At 40.9% G+C, this 26,451-nt stretch overlaps 1 protein-coding gene across 4 annotated transcripts in view; it reads right to left on the minus strand.

Annotated features, from left to right (window-relative positions):
* The window catches only part of NFATC1 (nuclear factor of activated T cells 1), a 109,852-nt gene that overhangs the window by 16,942 nt on the left and 66,459 nt on the right, over positions 1–26,451 (minus strand). For 2 of the 4 annotated variants that reach the window (XM_077785510.1, XM_077785513.1), the window contains exon 9: positions 14,743–15,429. In XM_077785510.1, coding sequence (XP_077641636.1) covers positions 14,743–15,429 — 687 coding nt within the window. The remainder of the gene's footprint in view (positions 1–14,742; positions 15,430–26,451) is intronic. The other 2 variants (XM_077785519.1, XM_021553413.3) reach the window with 2 other exon arrangements.

Raw genomic sequence — 26,451 nt, forward strand, 5'->3', positions numbered from 1 at the left:
ATCCAAAGAACCAAAGTGAGTGTGCTTGAAGCACTGCCAGTCAGTGAAATACAGGCAGCATTTAGGTTATTGTATGTGCCATTAAACGTAACATATTAATGTAATTCTCCAGTTACTCTGGGAACTATAAATTGTGTCTTTATCAAGTTTTGGGTCCTGAAATTTTCACCCAATATTAGAGATTTTCATGCATTATTTATTTTCAACACAGGAGTTTTTAAAAGAGTATTAAGTGAAGGTTATAATGATTGTGAATTGGAGCTTGAGCCAAAGAGTGCAGGAGACAACTGAAGAATTCCTACTCACTTCAATGAGCTTTGCATCAAGTTCTTATTAAACAGACAGACATCTGCAAAGGTAGTCTACAAATTCTGGTCTGATGGCTTGGCAAGAAAAAAATACCAGTCACTGTATTGTAAACAGTCTGGTTTGTTCCTTAGTCCCAAAAGATCATTTGAAGTGTTTTAATGTTTATATACAAAAGAGGCAGGTAGATGTGGTCTCTTATTTTGCCTGAATTTTGAACCATGCAAGACTTCCCTGAGGTCAGCAGACTTCTGATTTCCACCACTCAAACAGAACAAGCACATTTCTGTTTACTTCAGTGTGTTGTTTTAGAGCATATGCATGTGGGTGCAGTGTGATCCTAGAGACCTACTCACTTTCTAGGGAATAGTGGAAAACCATGCACAGCGTTTTAGCAGCAGCATGTAGTTTTTATTTTCTAGATTTTAAGCAATTTCTGTAGAACTAAAAATCTTTGCTTCACTTGAGTACACAGCACAGCTGCCAATTTTCTGTTGTTAAAATAAGATCATGTTAAGGTACTTGGTTCTTCCCATCCTCAAAAGAAGCTCCTTAAGATATGAACCATATTTGGTTCATAATCAGATAATTAAGCAAACTGGCCAAGTTTAGACAGACTAGACAATATTTGGGCAAAAAATCATGAAACCGAAACTAGTTAAGCCATTTTTTTTAGTTGCTCTTGACAATACAAAGAGAGTGAATTTGTATTTCTGTAGAAGTAGAAGTAGTTAGAAAATATGAGGCATTGCATAATCCAGTTTTAAGCACTGTTATGGCTGTGCTGCATTACGTATGCTTACAGAGCAGTTCATTTACAGTAAACTGGGTAAGGAATTTGAGAGTGGGATTAACAAGCTTTCCTTTCACACTAGACTAGATCAGATCACAGCAGGAGATCAATCTGCAAAAATTCCCAAATTTTGTTCAAAAAAATGAGCATAGTGAAGGTCAGAGACACTCTAAAGAGTAGCATGGCAATTATTTACTGACATGAGACTGGAAAGAACATCACATGGAGCACATCTTGGACTTTAGACACGTAGGAAAGAATGGTTCATTTTATGCCACTAATCATAGCCAAGGATTAAGATATTTTGGAAAGGCCCTATTATTTCTCATTCTGCAAACCTGGATTTCATTACTGGTAAATCATGAAGTTTATGAAGTCCATTCATACAAATTAATTTCCTTTCCTGATTTCCATTGGCATGTGAGACACAGATACATAACAGAAATAAAAGTTTGCAAAGGAAAAGAGAAAGATACACAGAAAATTCTGTTAGTAATTAAAAGCAAGGTAAGGATGTAACTGGAAGAATCATCCCTGCAGCTAGTACATTCATTCTTAAATAAATGGTTTTGGGCCTGAACAGGTAGAAATCAGTGCAGCTGCACTATAATTAGATGGATCTATGCTGAGTTACTCCAGTTGCCTCTATCAAAAATACTCAATGGTAAGTTCTCCCATTCATAAGATTTTAATTTTGCAGCAATGTAAAATCTAGATGCCTTTTCCATATTATGAGAAAGACTTCCACCTACACATCTCAGAGAAGAATTCTTACAATCATTTTAATGTCACAAGATGTGGGGTTTTCCCCTTTCAGTGGTGCTTCCCCCAAATGAAAGTTTTTAATATGAAATGTAAATCTGTCTTCAGACAACTTTCTGAACACAGATATTTTTCCAAAAATAGGCACAGGGAGGTGGTGGCCACATCCCTCAGGGGATCATACACGACAGAAAGCATGATACAGCCTCATCTGGCGTCACAAGCATCTGCCAGCTTCTCCCTGAAGCAGGCTCTTAACTGACAGCAGAGAAATTGTGTTGGTTGCTGCAGAAATTTAGACTTTATTATCAGAGAAACCATAAAAATAACCCTGAAACATCAGGCATATGTCTGGCTAACCAAACATTTTTAGGGTCACAGCTCACACCATAAGATGTAGACAGCTCTATATCTTATCCCCTTCCTCACTAAAATAAATGACCAAATAAATGACCAGTAGGTTTGCTGCAAATTTCAAAAGCAGATTTTTTTCCCCTGAATTCATCTAACAAACAAAGAAAAGGTCCATCCATTTGTAGATTTCTTGGCAGGAAATCTGGCGTCTCTATCAAAGTCTGCTCACTTTTCATACACTCCTCTGTGCTGAGTGCTTGAATCCAAAATATTCCTTATAATAATAAAGCCTACCCTACAGTTAGATAATGGTACTGTTAACCAAGGGCATGCCTCAGTTCCAGCAAAGTAGCTCATGGCAGCAGAAGGTGCTCTGTTTTAAGATGGTGATGTTCCCCATGACAAAATTCAGTGGAAGGGAAGGGATTGGAGAGGAGGTTTCTCTCTTACTTTAGCAGATTATATTTTTTTTTCAGAAGTATCCAAGTGATTTTGGTCTGAAACATATAAAAATTTGTGATGAGACACCATTCAGTCCAGGTACTTTTCCTAAGATAATATTAAAAATAGCTTTGGAAATTTCAGCAGATGTTCCAATTTTTTCTAGTTCAAAATTTTTTTGCTAGTATTCTGTCTTTATGTAAATAACTGACTCTAATTGATTTTTTAATACAGTGATTCATAATCTGTTATGAATCTTCTGTTAATTTACTTGAGAGTCTGTTATTATTTTCCCTGATTTAACACATCCTGTTTTAAAACATCAATCGAAGTTGATGGAAAAAAATTATTGGTACTTGGATGACATCATAAATATAACTTGAATGCCTTCTTTTGAAAGTTGCAAAATAAGGGGATTTCCTGTTTTATTCTTCAGTTGAATATCCTGAAAGTGAGCTTTTACAAATCCTCAACTGCCTTGTCAAGGTCTGATCACTTCTACTCCTTCTAGCACTATTTTTCCTGGGTAGTTTCCAACTGGGGAAAATTAATGGATAATATAATCTTATTTTGCTCATTTTTACTGCATGCCCTGTTGCATTCTAAGTCTTAAAACTGATATGAAAATTTCTCACTAAGTTCAGGTGATGGGACTATATTTATTCAAAGACTACTTCCCACATGTCCCAGATTGAAAGGTAAGATGTATTCCATTTCAGGGGAGGCTCCTGCCTTCCTTGCTCCTGCCTTCCTTAGCATACACCTCTCTTCCCAAACATAGACACCACCCACTTAATTTTTACCGTATTTCTGAGGTTTTTTGGTCTCCCTATGGGAGCTTTCTCCACTCAGTGCCAGCTTTGAAGTCCTTTCCTTTCCCCTTAGAAAAGCTGTGTATAGAACATGGAAATAAGCCATGGGGTTATTTGAAGGTCCTAGGGGAGCTGCCCACCAAACCTTTCCACTTGCAGGCAAAGCAGCCATCTCACTGCAGATCAATACAGACAGAAAGGCTCCTCTACGCTCTGTCCTTGGATCTATAAAAGTTTAAGGAGCACAATGCTCATTTCATCATGTTCTCTCATTTTTCTGTATAGTTAAATTATGCTGGGGCTAAGTGAGGTATTCTTTAGACACACTTTTCCATGGCAGTCAAATCCTGGGCTCTTACTACTCATTCGTACCATTTAACTTTTAGACAAACTCATCTCTCTCACACCCACACTCATCCTTTCCCCTCTTCTTCCAGAATTCATCTATGGGTTGTTTTTTTTTCAATTTTTTTTTTTTAATGTGGATGTTATATTTAACCCTCCTCTCATTTCTCTTTTTCTCAAGCCTTCTTTCACTCTAATTACACCATCAGGGAGTTTCACAGCCACACTTGAAGTTTGAAACTTTAAAATGCTTGCTGATGGTGCTACAGCTTCATGAGATAGCTTCCATTTTACTTTCATTACTAAGTTTCCCAAATGGAGTAAATGTATATACACATATGCACTTGCCTGTACTTGTCCCCCATCCCTTCCAATGTGCTGAATCCTTTGCAGCCCCAGCTTTGACTTGGGGTCTTGGAGTCTTGCAACATAGATATGCCTCTGCAAGCTCACACTAATTAAGCTGAGGGCTGCAGCTATCTCTGGAACTGTGAATTAGCTACTAAAATAGCACCAAAAAGCTGCTTTCACACTAGCATGTCCTTCTAGCAAACCTTTTCTTGACTTCAGCATTTCTGGTTCCTCTTTAAGGTTTTAGTTTACCATTGAAATGGCATGAAATATCTGGGATATCAGATTGCAAAATGGTAAGTCTGAACCCTCTAACCCCAAAGGCCATGGTCACATTTATCTCTACAGCTCTGACTATGTGCTGGATACGGCAGAAATCAGTAGTTTGCCTGGTAACAATGGATGTTTGCAGGTTCCTACCAAGCGGTGACAGCTCTTCCAAATGTGAGTCTGTGGTTTAAATAGATGGTAGTGTGCTTTTCTGGCCTGTAAAGGTCCAGCAGATATTTCCAGAAACAGTGGGAGAATTCCTGGAAGGTTTTTGGAAGCAGCCATTTGCCCCTGGGTTTGTCTGTTGATGCAAAAAGCAGAGTCTCCTCTTTGTGCATGACGGCACTTTCTGCCCTAAAATAAGCTTTGCTTCTTTTTGTTTTGTATTGAGGTCCTTTCTCATACTAACACACTCCCTGTGGGGAAGAAAAAATGAAGAAAAAAATACCTGAGAACTCTTTCAAAGTTACCTAGGAGCTCAGGGTCTGGAATAGAACAGCCATCTCCATTTCTGGTGGCACTTCCAGAGAGATCTTGTGCAGTGCCTGGCTGAGGTACAACTTGGCAAAACTTGGACCTATCACAACATTCTGCAAAACTGGAATTTGTGTGGCATCAGTTCTAGCAACTTCAGGAAGCTCTAGCCTTTGACTACCGGGACCCATGGTGGTTAACAGCTAATGAGTCAGGGAAGCTTCTCTGAACAATGAAAAGAAAAAGTGAAGTTGAAAAAAAAAGTAGAACCAGTTTCTCTTTTTATATAGCAAGGTCATACAAAGTCATGTTAGATTGAGAAGAACATTTCAACTTCCCAGTACTACTAACCAGAGACATTACTGTAAAGAGAAAATGCCTGGAGAAGTTGTTAATGCCTCGTGCAGATAGTCTGAGGTGAAAGGCCTCAAGCCAATAGATAAGTACAGGTGCAGCCTGGAGCTTGGTGGAACACAGAGTTCACAGAGGAAAAAAACATAAGTCAACTAATAGCAAAGAGATTGCCAGTCACTTCAGCTTTCCAAAAGAATAACTGGATAGCAAAAGCTCAGATGACAGCACTAGTGACAATCACAGCTCAGAGGTGAGCAGCAGTATGGAGAAACAATGGTTCAGGAACAGACTGTGCACAACAGAACCTCCAAGGGATAGTCTTCTTCACCTGACTTCATGTTTCTAAAAGATTTTTTTAACAGGCACCTCCAGGATTTTCAGAAAAGTCAGTCATGAATACAAGAGACTTAGATCACTCTCACTCACCATAACTACAAAGATGTAAAAGAATTAGAGTTAGAACATGAAGCCTTATAAATAATTTCAGACACTTTATCTGTGTATGGATTTGCATATGCAGGATAGAAATAAAGGTCAAAATAAATTTTCTTCAGTTTGTTATTTTTGGAGGCCTCTCCTGTGACCCAAAATAGCATTTTTTCTATTTCTTAAATAATCTGTAGAAGATTTTGCTTATGAGGTGGCACTGAAGTACTAGGAAAGGAACTGAGTGCTGCTCCCAGGATATCAAAATGGATTTATAATATCTACAGCAATACCTATTTGGTAACCCCAAAGGTACTTTCAGAAGTTATGAAATGGAACAGATCTTCAGCCCTAGCTCCTAAAGAAATCTAACTTCAAAAGCAATCTGGAAAGTACAGACATGAAGAATAAAATCTTGTCTTCTGTGTTCTCTGCAGCAGTATGGCTGCAGAAGAGTCAATATTAAGTACAGAAATCATGTTTTAGTTGTGCAAAGACAAGCGAGGAACAATCTTGTGTTTACATGATGCTTAGATAACAAGCTATAACTACGTAAGGATCAAAGAATTAATCCACTAATTATGCATTTGGATAACCTGTAGGATTGCTTTTTCAGTATTGTCCCAGTGCATATATTGCAATTTATTTGTTGAGGAGCAATGCGGTTTGGGAGTTTTGACACACTTGGAGCACTGTCTTGCTCGGTTTTCTGCCATTTCTCTTGCAGTTGGTTTCATGGTGTGCAAAATGTAGAAGATCTAAAAAGTGAAGCCTGTAAAGGAGATAGAGGGTTGGTCCAGCTCCCTGGTTTGCTGCCAAACCCAGTCAGGCTGGCCAGTGAGGAGCAGGACTGCAGTTTTCCTACTGTATTTCTTATTCACTGATTGTTCCCAGGTATTTTCAATGCCCAGGCTTTGCAGATGTCCTCAGTGACAGAGGAGGAGGGGAGCATTTTGAGGGTCTGCTTTTTTTCATAAGCTTCCTCCCAGCCTGGTGATAAGCCTGTTGTGGAAGCCTGTGCTCCCTTTGGTTGCAATCAGCATCAGCTCCTCAGAGAGGAGGAAAGACCTGGAGCCAGGTTATCAAGCAGCCTGCTCTCTGCAGCAATGGTCAAGCCACTATCAGGCCTCTGACCCAGCCCCCTGCTGTCCGGCAGACACAGATGAAACAATGAGTGGTGCCGTGAAGAAATCTGCTTGGAAAACTCCCTCTCTGCCTGTCTATCAGGGACCAGGCTTCCATGAATGCAGCTATTATGTGTGCTTTAACTATCAGCCACGCGCTTGGTCCTGTTCCCAAGGAACCCAAAGGGAACGGTGTTACTGACTTAACTGGGAGCAGAGGCAGGCCCTCCACAGCCTGGGGATCCAGCAGCTTGCCAGTGCCTCTCCAAGAGTGCTGTATGTGAAGTCAAGGAGTCTGCTCCCTCTGACACGGATGTGTTTGCTGGGCTGAGCCGCCAGCCCAGCTCTGTGGAGGCGCTGCAGGGGCCCGTGCCGTATTCTGCTCCCTTGAGAAGAGGGGCCTGCTGCCACAACTTCCCCACAAATGTTTTGACAGAAGGGGCTCAGGACACAAGAGCACAGAGGCCAAGGCACGAGGCCACACCTGAGCAGCTAATATTGCTCAGCTCAGCAGAAACGATTCAAACAAACAACATATTCCTAAAATAATTTGCATCGGAACAAAGCTTTCTCACGAAGCTTGTGCTTCTGCAGGCCATGTATTTTCCTTGGCACTGCTCCAGGCTTAAAAGCAGATGTAAATGTTACCAAGGCTCAGATACAGCAACTTCTTCTCTCCCAGCTGCCAGGGAAAGCTTACAGAAAATAACCACCAAAACCTTAACCATTTGAAACGACAATGCCAACAGCCATTGATACAGAAATGGAAGAATGAATTGGGCATGGGAGTGAGAAGTGACTTCTTCCAAGTTGCTCTCAGCTGGAAAGAGGGGGAGAAATGCAGCTTCAGACAAACAATAACATCAAATGTTGACACGTGCAGATGCACATCAACCAAAGGCTGCTTTCTCAACACTGCTTTCTGCAGCTTTTCTGTCCCTTGGTCACCCTCTGGCTCCCTCCACCAGTGTCTGGCATCACTGAATGAGGCTGGAGCCACTAAGGACTTCTCTGAAGGCACTGGACACATTCTTGAAAGCTTGAGACTCAAGGACCTCCCTGGAAATATAAGTGCTGACGTTGAAAGAAAGCAAAGTTCCCTACTATATTTCACAGCACACCACAGCTAAGAGGTAGGCAGGTCTGCTCTGTGGGCAGCTGCACACCTGGGGCTGCAGAAAACCAGGAAAGACACCTAGTCTGGTCATCTGTGCTTCTGGGGGCCTTCTTCTGGCAGGCCTCCTGGGAGACCCAATTCATCAATTATGCTAGGAACAGCAAAATGCATTCCTGTGGGTGTGTGGTTTTGTGTAACAGGATCTTTCTCCAACCCAGACGTGCAAGTCCAATGAAGGTCTGACTTGAATGCATTACTTCAGCCCTCCCTTACTCATCGCCTACAACCCAAGTCCCAAATGTTAACGACTCAGCATGTTTTATCACAGTAGCATGTACACTTTCAATCATCATTAGAGACAAGGAGGGTCTAGGCTGAGGCACCATGCCAGGTTAAGTAAAACTTTCCATGAGGAAAGATATTTGTTTTCTCCCAGAGCTGCGAGGCTTGGCCAAGAGGGAGGAAGGGAAAAGCTTGCCCAAGCCAGAAGTGTAGACAGTGTTACTGGACTTTACAGACTACCTGCATGTTGTTCTAATGACATTTGGACTACTGGAAATCACTGAGTGAACTCAAGAGTTTTCAAAGGCATAATTGTGGCAGAAGCAGACTAAACTTAGTGCCTTAAGAGCCAATCGCTTTAATCATGAAGCTGAGATGTATGGAAAAGGATACATTTCAGCAAAAGAATAATTCTGTCTGCTATAGTTCCTGTTCAAATAAACTATATCACCAAACCACGTGCATTTCCAGAATATAGAGAAGGAAAAAAAGGACATATGGTTTAGACGCAAAAAACTTTCATATATACTGTATAGGAGATATATGGACTTGTCAGACATCTAACAGTTCAACACTGTAAGCAATTCATGGGAATGACATTAGCAATAGCTCATATTACATCCAGGAGTTACAGCTTTTACTGCAAAAGTTATATTTAAAAGAGCCATGTTCAAAATAAAATGGCTGGCAGGACTGCAGCTTTCAGTAACACTTTACCTGTGGTTTTGCCACTTTTACATACTTATTGGGGGCTTAATACTCCCAATTTACCTTTTCAGAGTAAAGTACAAGTTGCAATGAGTGCATTCATTGGCATGGTGCTATAAAACTCACAGCTGTGCAAAGACAATCACAAGAACAAAAGCCTTCTTGTTTTAAAAAAGATGATTATGTGGTTCTGATACTTTCTGCTAGCCACATAGCCAAACATCAGATACCTTTGTTTATGGCCTGTGTATTTTCATCTTACTATGAAAAGATTTATAGCTCTGATCAGGATAGAGACCTTTATGAAAGAATTCATGTGGAGAGGAGGAGGCTGAATTAATATACAAAACTTCAGACAGGAGATCTGCCTTTCAGATGCTGTTATTTTAGTTCTGGCTCCTATACAGGACTCAGGACATTCTGGAAAAAATATTTTTCAACATCATGTGGAACCCTAGCCTCATGGTCAAGCAATGAGAGTGCACTCCTGATTTCAACAAGGCTGCCACTGCATCTCCAAAATTGAGATTAGAAGCCAGGCCTTCAGCATTCAAGCACTGAGTAATCAAGTACCTTCATTAAAGAATCTTCCAGGATGTTGCTTTGCTTTCAATTACAAACTGCTTTTGTAAAGTTTTGTGCACTAAGATAACAAATAGGATTACAGAATGTACAATATACCTTGAAATATGCTGAGAATGTGTCATACATTTTTTTCCCTGCTGGTACCAATGTGTTTCCCCTTTGCTTTTTCAGAATAGCTTCATTTTCATCTGTAAAGAAAACTACATTCTTTGATGTTTCCTAAAGTAGGAAATAATTTCACAAATAAGTGTCATTCTGCTGCAGGTAAAATATCTAATAGCTCATGGGAATGCAATATTTCTTGGCATCATCTATCCTGGTGAAATGAAAGACTTGGAGCTCACTTCTGTGCTTCACACAGGCTACACTAGGTCCAGGAAAGGGAAATGGGGATGAGGAAGGTGATTTCAAGTCACCTACAGCATCTCCTGTTGTGAGCCTGGCCAGCTCCCAGCTGCCTGGACATCCAGAAAGCTGTGTGAACTTCTACTCTCCTGCCTCTGGCTTCGGGTTTCTTCTACCACTAAGAAGGGCAGTTAAAATTCTTAAAAATTTCCTGAGCTGCCCTAGTGAACTGAAAAAGGGGATTAGTTCAAGAGCAGACTAGCATAGCTTTTGATTGAAGTACTAGTTAGATAACTGCAGAGACAAGCACACTCAAAAGATAAAGATCTCAAAGATATAAATTAGGTAAATTTTCACATCTGGTTCAAGGGACTAGGAAGAATTCTCATCAGTTTGTAGCTTCCCCAAACTATCCATCTCTTTGGACAATACTAATTCCACTTCACGTCTCAAAGGGCTGTATAGCAGACACATCAATACCTATAAAACCCATGTATTTTCTTAAAGGAAATTGCAGCATGGACTTGTACTAAAGAGGTCCCTCAAGCCTGTCTGCCTAATGACTTTCCATGAGCTTCAGCACCCTAGCACCCCATACGCCTCCCAGGTTAGATCTGAAAGGCAAACATCACTTAACCTTCACTGCCTAGGGCAGGAGTGGCACACACACATGGAGAGACCATCAGTCCCAGCATCACTACCAGGGTGCCCCAGTGACCTACAGGTATCTGCAGGAGCTCCTGATGCACAGGACAGGAGACACTCCCTCTCCCCCTGCAAAGGACCAAGGACTCTCACAGAGGACCAAAACCATGCATAAATGTCACAATTTCAACCACTTTTAATCAAATTTTCCTGTGAAAGCAGCGAAGGTAGTCAGCCATAATCTTTGCTAAGAGGCTGAACTCAAAATTATTTGAAACGGGTGCTGGTATCCAAGCCAGATACCTTTCAGTATCAAGAGCATAGCCATAATATATCAGGTATCACTTTACGGCATGAGTTTTAAATATGTTCTGTATGTGGAATCACATACTCACATGCTGAAATGGACAGCACATTTAATGAGGAGCCCAGTTGGCTACTGTAGATTTTGATTTAAAGTAAGATTGCCAAGACCAGAACTAACTTGCCAAAATGGAATTCTCTTTGTGCACTCCCTTTATATTACTTCAGCTACCCACCTTTTACCAAAGCAGAAAAATGTCATATAAAGGATCTCTATTTATATAAATTCATTGACTGCTTTTTTCCATCTATACTTTGCAGTGTAAATGGTCTATATTTGGACATATTCCAGAACTAAAGGAATGAATATTACTTTGAACCAATAAGCTGAAGCAAAATTATTTCTGTTTATAGTGGTCCAAAACTGCCCTACATATATTAGATATATAAATCAAACCTTCCTAAAGTGATAAACAAGCAACCAAAATTTTATCAGTTAAAATCTGGGAAAATCATTTGGATATTTTATTTTTCTGGCAGTCCCTTAAGTATGTTAGATGTCAATACCTCACATTTCTTAAATATTTTTAGATAAAAGTGGAGGTATTAAATAACTACAAGATCCTCTGAAGAGATACTTGTTGAAATGAGTGATGCTTTGAGAATTTAATTTTTAATGTCATTAAAATATTTCATTAATCAGACATGAAGAAAAGAGTTGTTATACTCAGAGTAGCAGGCAAGGGAAGCAGTTAAGTACACCTGACCTGTCTGTGGCTTTCATGTTGTTCCACCCACTCCTTCAACAAGAAAAAACACCTAGAGGTGGATATACTAGTAATTAAAAATGGTGAAATGGTGATACCTTCAAAAAGCTGCTATTTAAAAAAAAAGTCAGGTACATGGGAAAACGAGTTACTCCTATCTAGTACGAGCCACTTGCCAAAACTCACCGTCCCTTGTTCCACTGTTACGGTCAGAGGTGTGAATGAAACAGTACCAGGCACAAAGGCACTTCTGCATACATGCTTTGCCTGTTCCCTGCTGATCTCAGTGAGCAGCACCTCCTGGGACACCAGGAGCAATCATTGGTGGTTTCCAGGCAGTTACCAGAGTGGTAACAGAGTGGTCAAACTGCCCTTTGAGACTGTGTGACAGAGCCCAGACGTCACCCTTCCGGAACTGACAGGTGAAGAGGATTTTTAACCAAAACAGGATGAGTGTTTAGATAGTTGCTGGGGAGGATAAGATCACATCAGAAGTGACTTCAACTCACACTTGCTCTGGCCTGTTGGTGGGCTTTTGCCACCCAGAGTGAGCCGGTAGCACCCCTTGACTCACAGCACCAGGATTCTTGCCCCGCTCTCGAGGGCTGGATCCAGCTAGTGGACATGGTTCCATGAGCTGACCAAACAGAAAACTGCAGATTTTGCTATTTCAGGCAGGTTAATTTTCCTTTATCCTGCTCTGCTGCTCCATAATCAATTGATATGACTTGAAAGAAGCAGCAAGAACATGTTACAGAGCAAGACAGATTGAGACCACCCTTTCCATAGGAGCCTGCAGTTCCATCAGTTTAAATGTAATGTGAAACCAATAACTGCAGTGGTGGTGAAAATGCTGCCTTCGTGAAATGCATATAGCATACACCTAAACAGGCTTTCAGCCTGACTCACAGCTTCATGATCCTGTGCTATGTGTCTGAGGCATGCCAGAGATCTGCATGGTTTGAACAGGGCGTCTTGGCCAGCTTAAATCCAAAAAGAAACATTTCCTGCTTTTAGCCCCTAGTTCAGGTACTGAGACAAATATAAAGAGGGTAGTAGTCAACTTCAGATATGCATAGAGCAGATGACCTTTTCTTCAGGCAGTGAGATAAGGTTTAGATAGGAAAAGGCTGCTCATATGGGTTGAGCTCCAAAAGTGTGATCCCTGAGACAAACCTAAATATCATTTTAGCCATTTCTGATTGACCCCCTTAGAGGGAACTGGTGGTACTTAATTCATTGAACTACAAAGGCTTGGGCTTCTTATTATTATATACTGTTATCAGGACTGTTAATGTCTTTCTTGGTCTATAGTTCTTGTGGTCAGCCACAGAAGGATTTTGAAAGCTTGCTGGATGACAAAGGGAAGTATATCTGGGTTGGCTAGCTGAAGAGATCCTCAAAGTCAGCCTCAGGTATCAGTGTAGGTGTACATGGTGGCTTCTACAATTAGTTCTGATAATCTGTTAGAGGACTGGTACGCATGCGTGTCCAGAGGGGAGTGATGGAACAGAGATAAAGTTAAAGGCAAAACCACTTGCACTTTCTCAGAGAGGATGAGCATTGCTGAAGATACTAAAACCCCTCTCTGAGACCATATGGTAATAAAGTTCCTCTGTTTCTCCACAAGAAACCTAAAGCAGACATGGATGAGGAGCTTCATTCATCCTTCATCCGTGAGACACATTCCCATGTCTCCAGTAGGGACCAGCCAAAGGCAGCTTTCATGGTTCTGTCTGAGAAGAGGCTGCTGGATTTTTGAGAGGTAAGGCAGGAAGGCTGCCTCTTTCTTGCACTTTTCAAAAGACAGCTATACACTAGGTTTAGATTTATCTAAATTCTCCTCCTTACATACATAAATTCTGTTTTTTTTTTCTCAACCCCAAAACTCTGGTAAGGCTTTTTTTTTTTTGTTTGTTTGTGTACATTTCTCATTTAGCTTGTTGAAATCATGTTCCTTGCAGCATAGGTAAGAGATAAAAATGCACTCTGTATGAAGAAAACCTTGTCAAAAAGATGTGTTGTGCAAAACTAGTGACCTTATCTCCTAATTAGAAAGTTCCCTAGACCTTTCTATCATGTAACCAGTAACCACTTCTGTGAAGAAAAATAATTTCCTAGAGTTGAAAAGCAAAGAGCTGCTACTCAGGCTCCAGAACATTAATTTGCAATCCTAATTCAGTGAGTAGCATGCTGTTTAAAACAGAATGAGAAAATGTCCTTTAAAAAAAAAAAAAAAACAGTGCAACGAATTGTCCTTAAATTCTCCCTAAAGGACAATAACATTCAGATGTTCCTTGGCATCACTTAGTTTCAATGCAGCTATTTAAGTGGAATTTCTTCTTCAACAAGCATGGTATGTTATATGAAGTTTTGTGGCTATTGGAAGGGAATTCCCATCCTGAATTAAGGTAAGGGCCCAGAATACTACTGGGATACTTAGCAGCAAATGCTAAATCAAAGTTCAGTAAGGTCACATAACCAAATTCCATATTATCCCTTTTATTACATCCAACTAATAAATATTTGGGAACTAGGGTCTTACAAGTTTATCACAGCATTTCAACTTTTCAGTGCGGCATGTAGAATATCTATACATACAAAATCTTACAAAACTAGAAAAAGAAAAAAAAAAAAAGAAAAGAAAAAGCAGTAGCAAGGCCGCAATAGAAATGGGAAAAAATGTAGTCTTAAACATCAGATGCAAACAGTCTGAAAAGTGATGCTGAAAGATACACCTCCATTTTTAATTTGAACCTTTTCAACTGAAGTAGAGCAGTTTAACATTTCGTTTCAGTGAACAGATTTGCACATCAGATGTTTCACTGCATTATGAATGGGACAGTGTTAAATATGTCTTCACTGCAGCTCCACAGGTCACTGACATGGGTGTAAGCCAAGAACATACAGTTAAGATTATTACAACATAGCTGTTGGCCATGCAGCTAGAACTCTATGCTAACTAACAACATTTATTGCTTAGATAATGCAGTTTCATTACTGCAAATGAAATTAAAGGATCCTTTCCTGTAAAAAGACAATCCAAGCAAAGTCCGCACCTTTCCACCAGGCTGTAAATGGAACTTTTTTCCCACGAGGATTCAAAAGAAGGGGAGTTTAAGGGAACTCATTGATAAAGCAACATGGTGAACGCAAACCTGTGCCGTGGAAGACTTACCATCATCCAGGTACATCTGGTCCAATTCCTCAGGTTCTCGCTTGATCGTTACAGGAATAGGGGCCAAATTATGATTACTTTCCTCATGCAACTCTGGCAATGACAGTGGTTGGGTTGTTGGAGACTCATTTCTGTGAACCTTCGGCAGTTGCTGCTGCTGTTGACCCATTATGGATGAGTGAGTTGGACTGCAGGACTGCAAATAGGTTGGCTCTTGGGTAACAGATGGAACTGGAGAAGAGGGACTGTTGGGATAGAGTGTTTGTTGATAACCAAGGGGACAGCTACTGCTCAGATGTTGACTCACCTGCGGCTGCAGCATGACGTGAGATGATTGCTCGGGGGGGCTTGGATGCACAACTATAGACCTTGGCACTTCCTGTATGGTGGGGACACCTCCAGCGGGCTGCTGAAGTCCGAGGTGACTGTGGCCCGGGTTGGGGATGCACTTGTAAGGAGAGGATGAAAGGTCGTGCAGCTTGGGGCTTGCGCTGGGAGAAGGTGACATCACAGCGTTTCTCTGCTGACAGGAGGCAAAGCCGGCCACGAGGCACGAACCAGGATCAGGGGGCATCATGATCTGCTGACTGTAGTATGGTTTAGAGAGAGGGCTTAAGCCTTGGTTCATTGGTCCACAGGTTTGAGCAGGCTCATAGTCATCTGTGGGTTCTGTTTTTATAATTGGAACTGTTAAAAGAAAAAAGGTTTTAAATAAACATGACTTGCGTATTGGTATGATCAAGTTGGCTTGTGGCTAGGATACCCTTTGCAAAACAAACAACGTCGTGAATAAGACTCTGTGTGTCTTTTGCCTAGTTCTCCCACCCTATAAAAAAAAATGAATGAGTCATCAGCACAAGAAAGGCACAGCTGGTTCTAATATTGAAAAGGACTATTTTCTTTGGACTCTCCTCCAGCACTAATGTGCTATAAAAATCTATTTGCAAATAGCTGTGCTTCAGTGGAAGCTTTGGACCCAAGGGCTCCATGGATTTGTAGTAATCAAGGCAAGAATTTTAACTTGGATAGACTACTGCATTTCTACAGCTACCGATGGCCCATTTGATAAATGTCTATACTCGCGGTAAACTGGAGCATAATAAAATAGAGATGGGGCTTTTAGAGTTCAATGAAAATAAAGTTACAAAGATACATGACAAAGTGCTACATACAAGAAGTTTTCAATTATGAGGATATTTTTGAAAGAGTAGGATCTGATTTGTTTAGTTCTTTTACACAATTGTATTTGATTTTTCCTAATGCCAGCTCCTAACAAATATTAGTCAGTCTCTGACTACCAAGAAAAACTGATTCCTGTTTTAGACCTCTGCTTGCTCTACCCACTGTCCCAAATGATGCCCTAATTGAGCTGTCACGTCTCTAAAAACTACCAGAATGTGGATGGAAATGATTGTCAGTGAGCATCAACTCAGTCATGACAGATGCAAAGATGCTTTCTCCAATCAAAGAAAGATGCTTTCTCAAAAGAGCTGTCTTTTCAACATTAGCTCACTTTCTCAAATCAAAGAGAGATGTCTTTGAAGCTTCTCCTACAACAGATGCAGTGCACAGGCAAAACTGATCCACTTTCTCTGTCAGGAAAGTTACAAATAATAGAGACAAGTTAGACTGTAGATGTATTTTTTTCTAGACAGATGCAACTCTAATGCATACAACGATCATGTATGGATGCATAGTGGCATTTATGTTCTTTCTAAAAAAAATTCTGGTGACACTAGAGAATATTTTTCATAATATTCTAATAACCAATGCATTGTGGCACAAAGTTAATAATGAAACATCTTTTACAACTGAGCTCAGATACATGTGTGTTGCACGAGTGTCTCTGACTGTATTTTTATTTGCATGTGTTTTATAAACCACACATTTTCCAGCCATTTATTATGTTTGTGTATGAGTCTTTTTGAGCCCCTTAAAACACACGTGTCCATCTGTACATATAAAACCTCTTTTAACACTCATGGATTTTGTTGGTGGTGAATGCACTTCACTACCCTTGTTTTACAGTCCTCGTGCCCCTTGTTAACTTTGTTCCTTTTATGTTCTTTTACATGTAGATGCTTGCAACACTTGTTTCAAGATTTCTAGCACCCCAGTAAAAACAGATCTATATATGTAACAGATACACAGGTGCTGCTCAAGACAAATAGGCTAGGTGTGACGGACAGTCATTGGATTTCTCATAAGCTTATTTTCACCAGCTTGTGTGCTGCACACTGGCTAGCAGGGCTACTAATGCACTTGGCTGGAGAGAAACAGATTCCACATTCAGTGACAGCTTTACAAAACCACTATCACACCCTTTAGGAAAATGCAAGACCGAAGAAATGCACCTAGATAAACACAGAAATTCAGATATTGTAAGAAAATACCTTTAACAAGTTCCTGAGCTAGCAAATATTCTCACATGTTTTATATTAGGTTCACTGTGTTAGCACTAACCATAGCACAGCTGGAAATATAATGGTTGTTGAACACTGAATTTTCCCAATATATCAGTGTTATAGAAACACCTGTGCTAAATAATTCCATGCTCAACCACTGGCAATACGACTCCAATAAACCCTGGAGTTGTCTGACTTGTTATAACCCAGGGAAGGATTATAAGCCCTGGTGGCAGGCAGACTGGAGGCTTTACAGAAGGCAAGTTCCTGATCACAGGCTGACTTTTCATTGTAGTTCTTCTGCAGCACACTATTGCACTTTTTTGTCACTTAAGTATGAGTTTTTCTTTACAAAAGCAATGCCATGGGGTGCATTTGGAGGTCTTATTAATGGCCATGAATATTGTGAATTTTTTTGTGTGTTGCTACACATACTGCAGCCAATGGGAGACCACCAGTAAGCCCTGCTCTGCATCAGGTGAAGGACTGATGGGTGGCAAGGACTCTATTCCACACCTGTTAGTCCAAAAACTCACTTGGAGGTGGTGACAGCAGCCAAAGACACTCCTGGAGCCTACAAATTCAGAGGGAAAGCAGAGACTGGTCAGGGCTGGTCAGGGCTGATTTGCTTTGAACTAATACTTATGGGCATCAGTTATTTCATGTAATGGGAAACAAATTATCTTTAAATGGACAAATACTATCTGCACTTATGCATAGACCTGCCTGAACTTGTTCAACTGAACTGTTTTCATTACCTTTTTTAATGTGTTTTATCAACACAGCAAAGAAAGTCAGCCCTTGCTCAGTTTCATATATTTTGTTTGTATGCTAATCTCATCATTAGAATAAGTATCACACTGGAAGATAGAAAAAGTATTCCTGCTGAAATGGTGAAGGGATTTTTATCTGACTTTTCTATGTTTTGCCAGCTGCATAACCATTAACCCTGTGCAGAGTGAGTGCAAGCATCATACAGACTGGGATAGCAGCCAGTCAACCCCCTTAAAAAAATAGCAAACATCTTCATGAGGTACCAGTTTGGAGAAGGGAGGTCTGTAGAAGAAACCATTACTAATGATCCAGATTATATGGAATCAGACCTGTAAAGCTGAGCATGTCAGAAGAAATGTAAGACATTAATATTCCCCCTTCCGGCAAGATCTCAACTTTAGTATTTTGCATAAATAACTGTAGCACTTGACTTGTGGAGGACACAATACCACAAATTACTACATTACAACAGTTAATGGTTTATTTATGTCACTCTGTCCCATTACCTGCTTCTCCCCAGCCTGTGTATCTTCAACAAACAGAGTAGCAAAGGCCAAAAATCTTTGCCAATGTTTGTATTTGCAAACTCAACTCAAACTACCTGTGTGTCTGATCTGGTCATTCTGAAAATATCAATAATAATAAATATAAATAAAATATCAATTCTGATTGTGTCAGAAGTTGGTGTAAATCACCTTATATTCTTTCTTTGAAAGGGAAACTGTTTTCTTCCACTTTTCAAAGGACTTTAGAGAGCCCAAAATAAGAGCTATAGGTATTTCAAGGCACGCCTCTCCAAACAAATGCAGGAACAGCCCGTAACTGTATTCACTGGCTACCCACTGACCATCACAGTGTCTATGGTGTTACTCAAACACTGTAATGAAGCTACAAGGAACTAACACACTCTCACCCACTGTTGCACTGATTTCTGGGGGACTGAGATGCTCAGCTGGGCTGGGCAACTGCACCTGATTTAGAACAAGATACAAACCTTAGTACTGACTTTCACCAATTTCTCCTAGATAAGAAAATAATAGAATACCCTGTCTTGGAAAGGTCCCTCAAGGATGAAGTCCAAATCAGGGCTCTGCACAGGAGAAGCATAGGCAGTTCACAGGGGCACCCTCTGCACAAGACAACATAGTGGACAGCACTGTTCACAGGCCAGCTGGGCACTCGTGTTACCATTTATCTACTGACTCATGCTTGATGAGCTGCTAGTCTTTACAAACCCAAGACCAAAAAAGGGGTTTTGAGCCCTGTTATACATCACCGTGGAGGCATGGTAAGCTAGCTGCCATAACACACATCCACTTCCATCATCACTGACTTCCACAAGTGAGTATTTCACAGCGGGAGATGAAATGTGATATAGACAGAACCACTAAATTTCTCAGGATTAATATTTAACAGAGAACAGTCTTAGTCTAACTAACTTCTAGCTCAAATATTTCAAATCTTGAATGACTTGGAAAAGCCCTGCCAGCTAAAAGAGACACTTCTAGTTAGTCACACAGCAGGCCTGGGGCTAGCAATTAACTGCAGAGCCCTACAGCTTTTCAGAACCTGTGAGCACTTTCAGCAGAAACAGTCACTTCCTAAATCTAGCAGAGCCGTACCAAACAGCAACAATCGTTCTGTCTCAGAACTGCTCTGTGATGCTGAGGTAGCACATAGCCTTGTAGACTTTCAGCTGGCTAAAATGCAAAACTGTGACTGAATTTGTGATACACTGATATTTGCCTATAATAAACTGCAGCAATGAAGCCAGAATTTATGAAACTGTAAACACAAAAGATGACACTCTGAAGCCACATTATTCATTTAAGAGTGCTGAAGGATCTGGCCCTTGCCTAAAAAGGTAAAAGAGAATGCAAGTTTGGTACGGTGAAATTTTAAATGCCTGTTACTTCACAATGCATTAGGTCAGCTGACAGGCAGTTTTAAACAGTCCTTGATTTTGAATATTGAAATATGACAGAGGTCACTGTTCTAAATTAGTCTGATAAGCAAATTAATTTCTAACTGGTTTTCAATAGTTTGGTGATGCCTTCTTAGGCTCTGAACTCATATCATTATGTCATTTAATTTAATATGAAGTTTTAAGAACCACACATTGGCAGCAGCCCTAGCTATAAATCAAAGCTTCTTACTCAGAGAGATCAGGGTTATGACATCATACCAAGGCACTGGTAGAAGACAATGGTCCTTCTGTGTGTGTCTGAATCTGGGAGAAATATTTCAGCCAGTTCTGCAAGCCCACATTTAAATGAAAGGCCTTTCTAGCAGGTAAAAAGTTAATATATCAAACCTAGAAGAAAAATAATAAATCAAGCATATTCAGTAAAGGGAGTCAGAATGTGCTCAGATATAAACTATATATATTTTTTGACAATTGTAACAAGTGTGTGTTTGCTTTTGCACTTCAGCAATCCATATGGGATTTTTTTTTTTTGGAAGGAGGAATGTTATTAAAATATGTGAACTAAAAAAAAAAAAATATTATCAATTAAACAGATGTTTATCCTGATTAACATTCAACTATCTAATTCCCATTTCCATGTAGTATGATCAGTGTAGACATTTATGGAACTAAAATATATTTATTTTACCCTAAATTTGATTGAACTTATCCAACAAAATAGCTTCCTTTCATGATGCAGACTATGATGTAGTTCCCTGGCACCTGCACACAGATTTTAGTTAAGAGTATGAAAATAAAAACACTACTTTTTTCAACATGTGCACACATATATTTCTTCAACTTCTGGACTAAATGTCTGGCAATTGGTAAGAGTTTGGGATGAGACTTTCAAAGAGAGATGAGGGGTTAGCTATTTAAATCCCCATCACTGAGCTGAGCTCTGAAAGGCTGTTTGTGCCTTTGAAATCCTTCCTTGTCAGTCAGGTGGAAGCACACCTTCTGAAGGCCTGCACTGGTTACCCCAGCTCCTGTCACGGCTTTCCTGCTGGTTGACCAGAGACTAATTAGGGATGTGGACACATCTCCATGTGCAGTTTAGCCACTCTGGATTTGTGCAAAGACAAAATCCTGACTGCTGCTGCAGCACTAGCTGGATCCAGCATACCTGAGGCCTCACCTCTTGTTCTGACTGTGGAGCAGCTGGTGTTGGGGAGAGGCAAAGGGCTAGCTGCCCTCACAAAACATAATCCCTGCTTCAGTAACACCGCAGCAGCACGGCTGAGCAAAACTTGCTGAAATGCCCTGCCAACATATGTGCAGCAGTGGCAACCTCAGCAACAAGGGATGAGCACTCAGTCCCAGGGATCTTGTGAGACAATCAACTACGGGGACCTGTGCAGATGCTGTTTGTGAACTTGATATTTTCCCTAGGCACCTATTAAACCAAAGCATTTTTAAAGGTCAAGCTGCTATCAAGACTTTGCTTTTAGTTACTAAATCCAGTGCATGGTGACTCAAACACAAAGGAAGCCTCCTGCCATCAAGACACTGCAGGAGCATAGGTGTGTGTGCAACTTTTATCTGCATGAGTATCCAAACTCACCCTCTCTTGCTTGTACACTACTGCTGGTGCTACTCATCAGGAGGGCTAACTCTAAAACATGCTTACCAGCTCTTTTTGAGTTTTATGTTTAGATTTTTCCTGATTCAGATGAATATGTACAGTTACATATAAGAGTAGCTCCGAGGAGATGGAAAGGTGCATACACCTCACCACATAATCTCAGACAGTGACATTATCTGATTTGAAAGTGTTTTCCAGCTAACTCATTTGCTAAATAGTTTTCAACAACTGTTAAACTATTAGGTTATTCTACACATATTTATGAGACAGAAGATTATAGTTTGTTGCATGCCCTTCTAAACAAGGTGGGGAGAAGTAGAAAGTAGGTGGAGGGCATTTTGTGTTGTTCTAGTAGAGAAGATTATGCATTAGCTTTCTTTCAAAAGAAAGAGAGAAATTCCACTTGGGCTGTTCTACTGCTGCATGGTGCAACTCCTGGCTCCACTGCTGCTGTCAATTGGATATTTAACTGTGCACAATATCCAGTCTGCACTGGCCAGGGCTTTCTATGTCACCTCTGTCAGATGTTAAAACCCACTGGGCTGAGGTCTTTTTTGATGATGCTGCACAACCTTGCACCACTAGTGCTGACTTTATCCCTGCTTGCATGTGAAATCACTGGGAAGCAAGGCAAGGAGTCCTCAAAATGCTCATGCAGAGGAGTTCAATGACCAAAATTACAGACTGGGTTTTTTCACCTGAAGGGGAATATTTGAAAGTTTAGGTACTGACAAACTTTATGCACTGGAAGTTAACTGTTAGAAGTGATTGTTGATGATGGTCAGAACACAGCCAGGGGCTTCTACAGAGCACTTGTCCACCCCTGCCTTTCTCAGGGCAGTCACACAGGTGATGCTTTTTCCTGGCCTTCCAGGTGAAGATGGAGCACCACAGAGAGGCAATGTTCTTCCTATGCCTCTACACAGATCAAGACAGACTGTCTGCAGGTCAGATGCAGCTGGCAGGGCTCTGTCTGACTGCTGAAAATGGATGTCACCTGGATGAAGTCTGAGCAATGCACAAAGCATGGGCAGCTCCAGTGGGTACCCAGCATCTGAGGGTGTAATGCTGGTGAGTGCAACACACACCTGCTCTTCTCCTCCACAGACCTCCCATGGCTCCTGGATGGGAGTGGAGGGGCTGATACACCCAGTGATGATGAACTTGTGATTGCTACAAATGAGAATAGGACTCTGACAAAAACTCACCTGCTTTTAGTTAATCTGCTAAGTGTCAAAAGTAACAGTCAGCCACTGAGTAGCCAAAACAAACTGTATCAGTGTATAGTGTAAAAAATTAGTAACTGTGATCCCTCTTTTCACCTGAAATAAAAGTCCCTTGGGCCACTTATTCACCCCATCCCTTCTGTTGCCCTGTCCTGCTATGTGCTGGGTTTGCAGCAGTCCAGATGCTCCTGGGGATGAAAACACCTCCAACAGGTCTAAGGCTCCAGGCCTGACTCAGCCACACTCCATCCCCTTGCTGAGGCGCTGCTGAGGTTGTCCACCACCAGCCACCGGTTGCGGTCCCTGCACAGCACAAGCTCTGCATTGGCCCTGCTCCCCCAGCAGTCCCAGATCACCATTGTTTTGCATAAAGGACTAGGCTAATAATTTTGTTGACCTCAAGCAGGAAAATTCAACAAATACTGAGAGGTGAGAGGCATCAGGAGACAATCAGCACAAGCCACATGCTGTGCCACATCAGTTGCAACACTTTGCATCCTCATTTCTGCTAAAGGGGCTGATGTCATCTTTTAACTTAGGGAGTGAGGTGTGGGTGGAAGGGCTAAGGTGGAACAGAGGCATGGCTACTCAATGCAGCCATGAGAAAAGTGTTGTTGTGCCCATCTGTATGGTGGGAAGGGGATAATTTTAAAGCAGAGGCAGTAAGTCAGGAAAATGATGATGACAATGTGCCCTGGGCAGCACTCACCCTTTTCAGATGTACAGCAAGGGGTAGTCCTGCAAGGAGTGGGGAGTTGGACTTAATAATCCTTATGGGTCTCTTCCAACTTGAGATATCCTACAATTCTATCCTACCATGTTAAGAGCTTCACCTCTCTGCCACAGGGCTGAAAACCACACTACTGAGGAACATCTAGTCACCACAGGCAGGCTCTCAGCACAGCTCCACACCCACAGATTCAAAGAACTTCCATCCCCACCAAGTCACTGTGGCCAGGTTTTTTCAGGAGTTCAACATCTTGGAGATTTCTGCAGATGTCTGCAGGAAGGCAAAGGAACTGCAGAAAAGGTACATCTGTGAGTGAAGGCTGTGCAGTTGGAAATCTGGCCCTGTGGGTAGTGAAATGCATCTCAAAGTAAAAGTTACCCAACACCATTTTAATAAATACCAGAAGCAATTAAATGAGCTTTTAATAATACTTTGACAATTAAGAAGCCTGACAGAAACATAAACTGGAAATACTTTATCATCAACTCTTTGCAAAAGCATATTTTTCATTCCAGTAGAGGAAACACAACTTTCCTTTTTCTTTTTTATTAAATATTTCCTGGACAAACTAGCCTGTCTTCAGTTAGTCAAATATCACTAAATTCAAAGAAAAACTTCCCTGTGTTCAACATTCTTGATATCAATACTTGTTGTATAACAGAAAACATAGAGAGCACCCACTCCTATCTGCAAAAATAAGTTCTTGAAAACATTTCCTCTATTTTTTTGCACCTACTCAAAAAAATCTAAACAGGCAGAAATCTAATCCTTATCATTCATTGTTTAAAGTCTCTGAGCAGGAGAACTCCTTCAGCTTTCTTAGATGAAAACACAGGATTTGGAACCACAGCATACACGCCTGTGTTCTTCTTCAGACTCTCCGGATTAGTTTAACCCTGGAATGTGGTTTTCCAAAAAGTTCTGCTGCACGTAATGGAGCTGCAGAGTCCCCTGCATGGAGCCACAGTAGTGGGGCACTTTAAAAGCTGAATGTCCAAGGGTCTGCTCTTTGTGCTCTGCTCAGACTCCTGACTGCAGTGTCTGGTCCAGAGTCTTCCTCCTCAAATTCTGATGGGATGTGGCAATACAAAATGTATCAGTACTTACCATATGAGCTGCAGGAATTCACCTGTGCCAGAATGGTATGGAAACTACTTATATTTCTGTGGCAGGCATGTCTGTGGAGGAGTCTCAAGAGCCTACAGCCTGCAGGCTCCAGGACAGAACTGATATGCAATTGCTCAGTGATGCATATCATTGAAATAATACTAAAAAAATGATATTACAGTAATTTCTGTACAATGTAAGCTAATACAGAATTCAGGAGTTGCTCAAATTTTGCAGAACAGTAAATCAAAATTTCAGTTAAAAATGATATGATTACTTCAGTTTACAGTGTATCCCAAGCCAAAGACTTAAGCAAGCCCATTTTCAAGACCTTGGCTCCTTTTCTGAAGCATCTACTTTCTCTTTTGCTGTGCTATTTAAACTCTACATTTACAGAGCAGTAAGATTTTAATTTTTACAGTAGTTTTTTTTATTTCTGAAGCAGAAACTCATCTTCACCAAGTAAGTCCCTGCTCTGCCAAACACTTGAGCTAACAGAGGGAAGGTACAATCCTGGCACATCTCCGCAGCACGGGAGAGGTCCTGTGGTGGCAAAATAACACTGCTGGAGATGGCAGCTTGTTCTGGCTGCATGTCACAGAGCTGTACTCCATGGAGATGCTATAGGACCATCCATGGGAGGTGGGATGACTGAAGTCATGTGTCCCTGGATCCACTGGCTGTTTTCCCCTAGGGAATGAGGAAAAATAGGAGCTACAGGAAAAACCCCCTACTGCCCCGTGGTGGGGGGGTAGGAGGTGCACAGTGAGCCCATGGCTCTCCCACTGGTCTGTGTGTGCCCACACCCACCCCAGGAGCACAGCCAGGGGTTTACACAATATTTAGGCTTTCGTCCACATTTGGTATTTTGCTCTGGCACAGTCCAGTTGAGCTGTAAAATATATGTCTGATGTGCATCATGAAGCTTTTAAAAGCTCCCTCACACAGAAACACCTACAAAACTACAGTAGGCACTGAAATGCAGCATTTGATTAGTCTTAAAGCACAGAAGAAGAATCAGCTTACAGGATACTTTCTCATTTGTGCAAAACACATCTTACACTTCATGATCATTCTGACAATTTCTTGTCAAAGACCTACACCTTTTGTGTAAATTATGTTTGTGGAATTTATTTAAAAAACAGACAAAGTGTTACCTGGGCCAAAATCATGCTTATCTCATCTATATTTTTGTACACTGACCGCCCAGTGGTTCTTGAGTCAGGTAATTTTTTCTGTATAAGCTAAACTTTGCTCTTCTACAGTGTCTTGAAACAATAAAAGAATGTTGTGACTGAAATCAGATGAAGCCTAAAATGACTCCTAGAAATACAGCAGCATGAATGACTGATTCAATCACTGTTCATGGTTTCTAAATACATAGTGGAGGTAATTGTATCTATCTTTGAAAGGCATGATGGAAAAAAAATACCAGCCATAGAAAGGCAAAACCTTACAGCAGTAACACAGGCATTACAACACAAGCATAATAAAAACATACTATACTGTTAATTCTGATGATTGCAGATGCACATTCACTTTTACCACTGTTATGGAAGAGGCTGAAAAGAACACAACATGTTTTTCAGCTACCTACATGCACATATACATATGTATTAAGACAATGTGAATGGACAACCAAATAGGAATGGAAAGAGTATTTACTAGGAATACCTGCTTTTACCCTACCCTGGTGTTGCATTTTTTCTTTCAGGTTTCCTCATGCTGAAATGAAAACATTTCACTTGAATTTAAATTGGTACAGCAGACTAAACAAGATTCCTAATGTTTTCAACAATTACCATAATTAAAAGTGTCTTTGCAGAATAAAGCCTAGGCTGGTTCCCTGTTGTCACTAAGTCTGCTGTCACTAGGTATGTATTCCCATCTCTCCACATCAAATGTTCCAAAAACAG

This window comes from Lonchura striata, chromosome 1 (genome assembly GCF_046129695.1).
Source record: "Lonchura striata isolate bLonStr1 chromosome 1, bLonStr1.mat, whole genome shotgun sequence".
Classification (NCBI taxonomy): domain Eukaryota; kingdom Metazoa; phylum Chordata; class Aves; order Passeriformes; family Estrildidae; genus Lonchura; species Lonchura striata.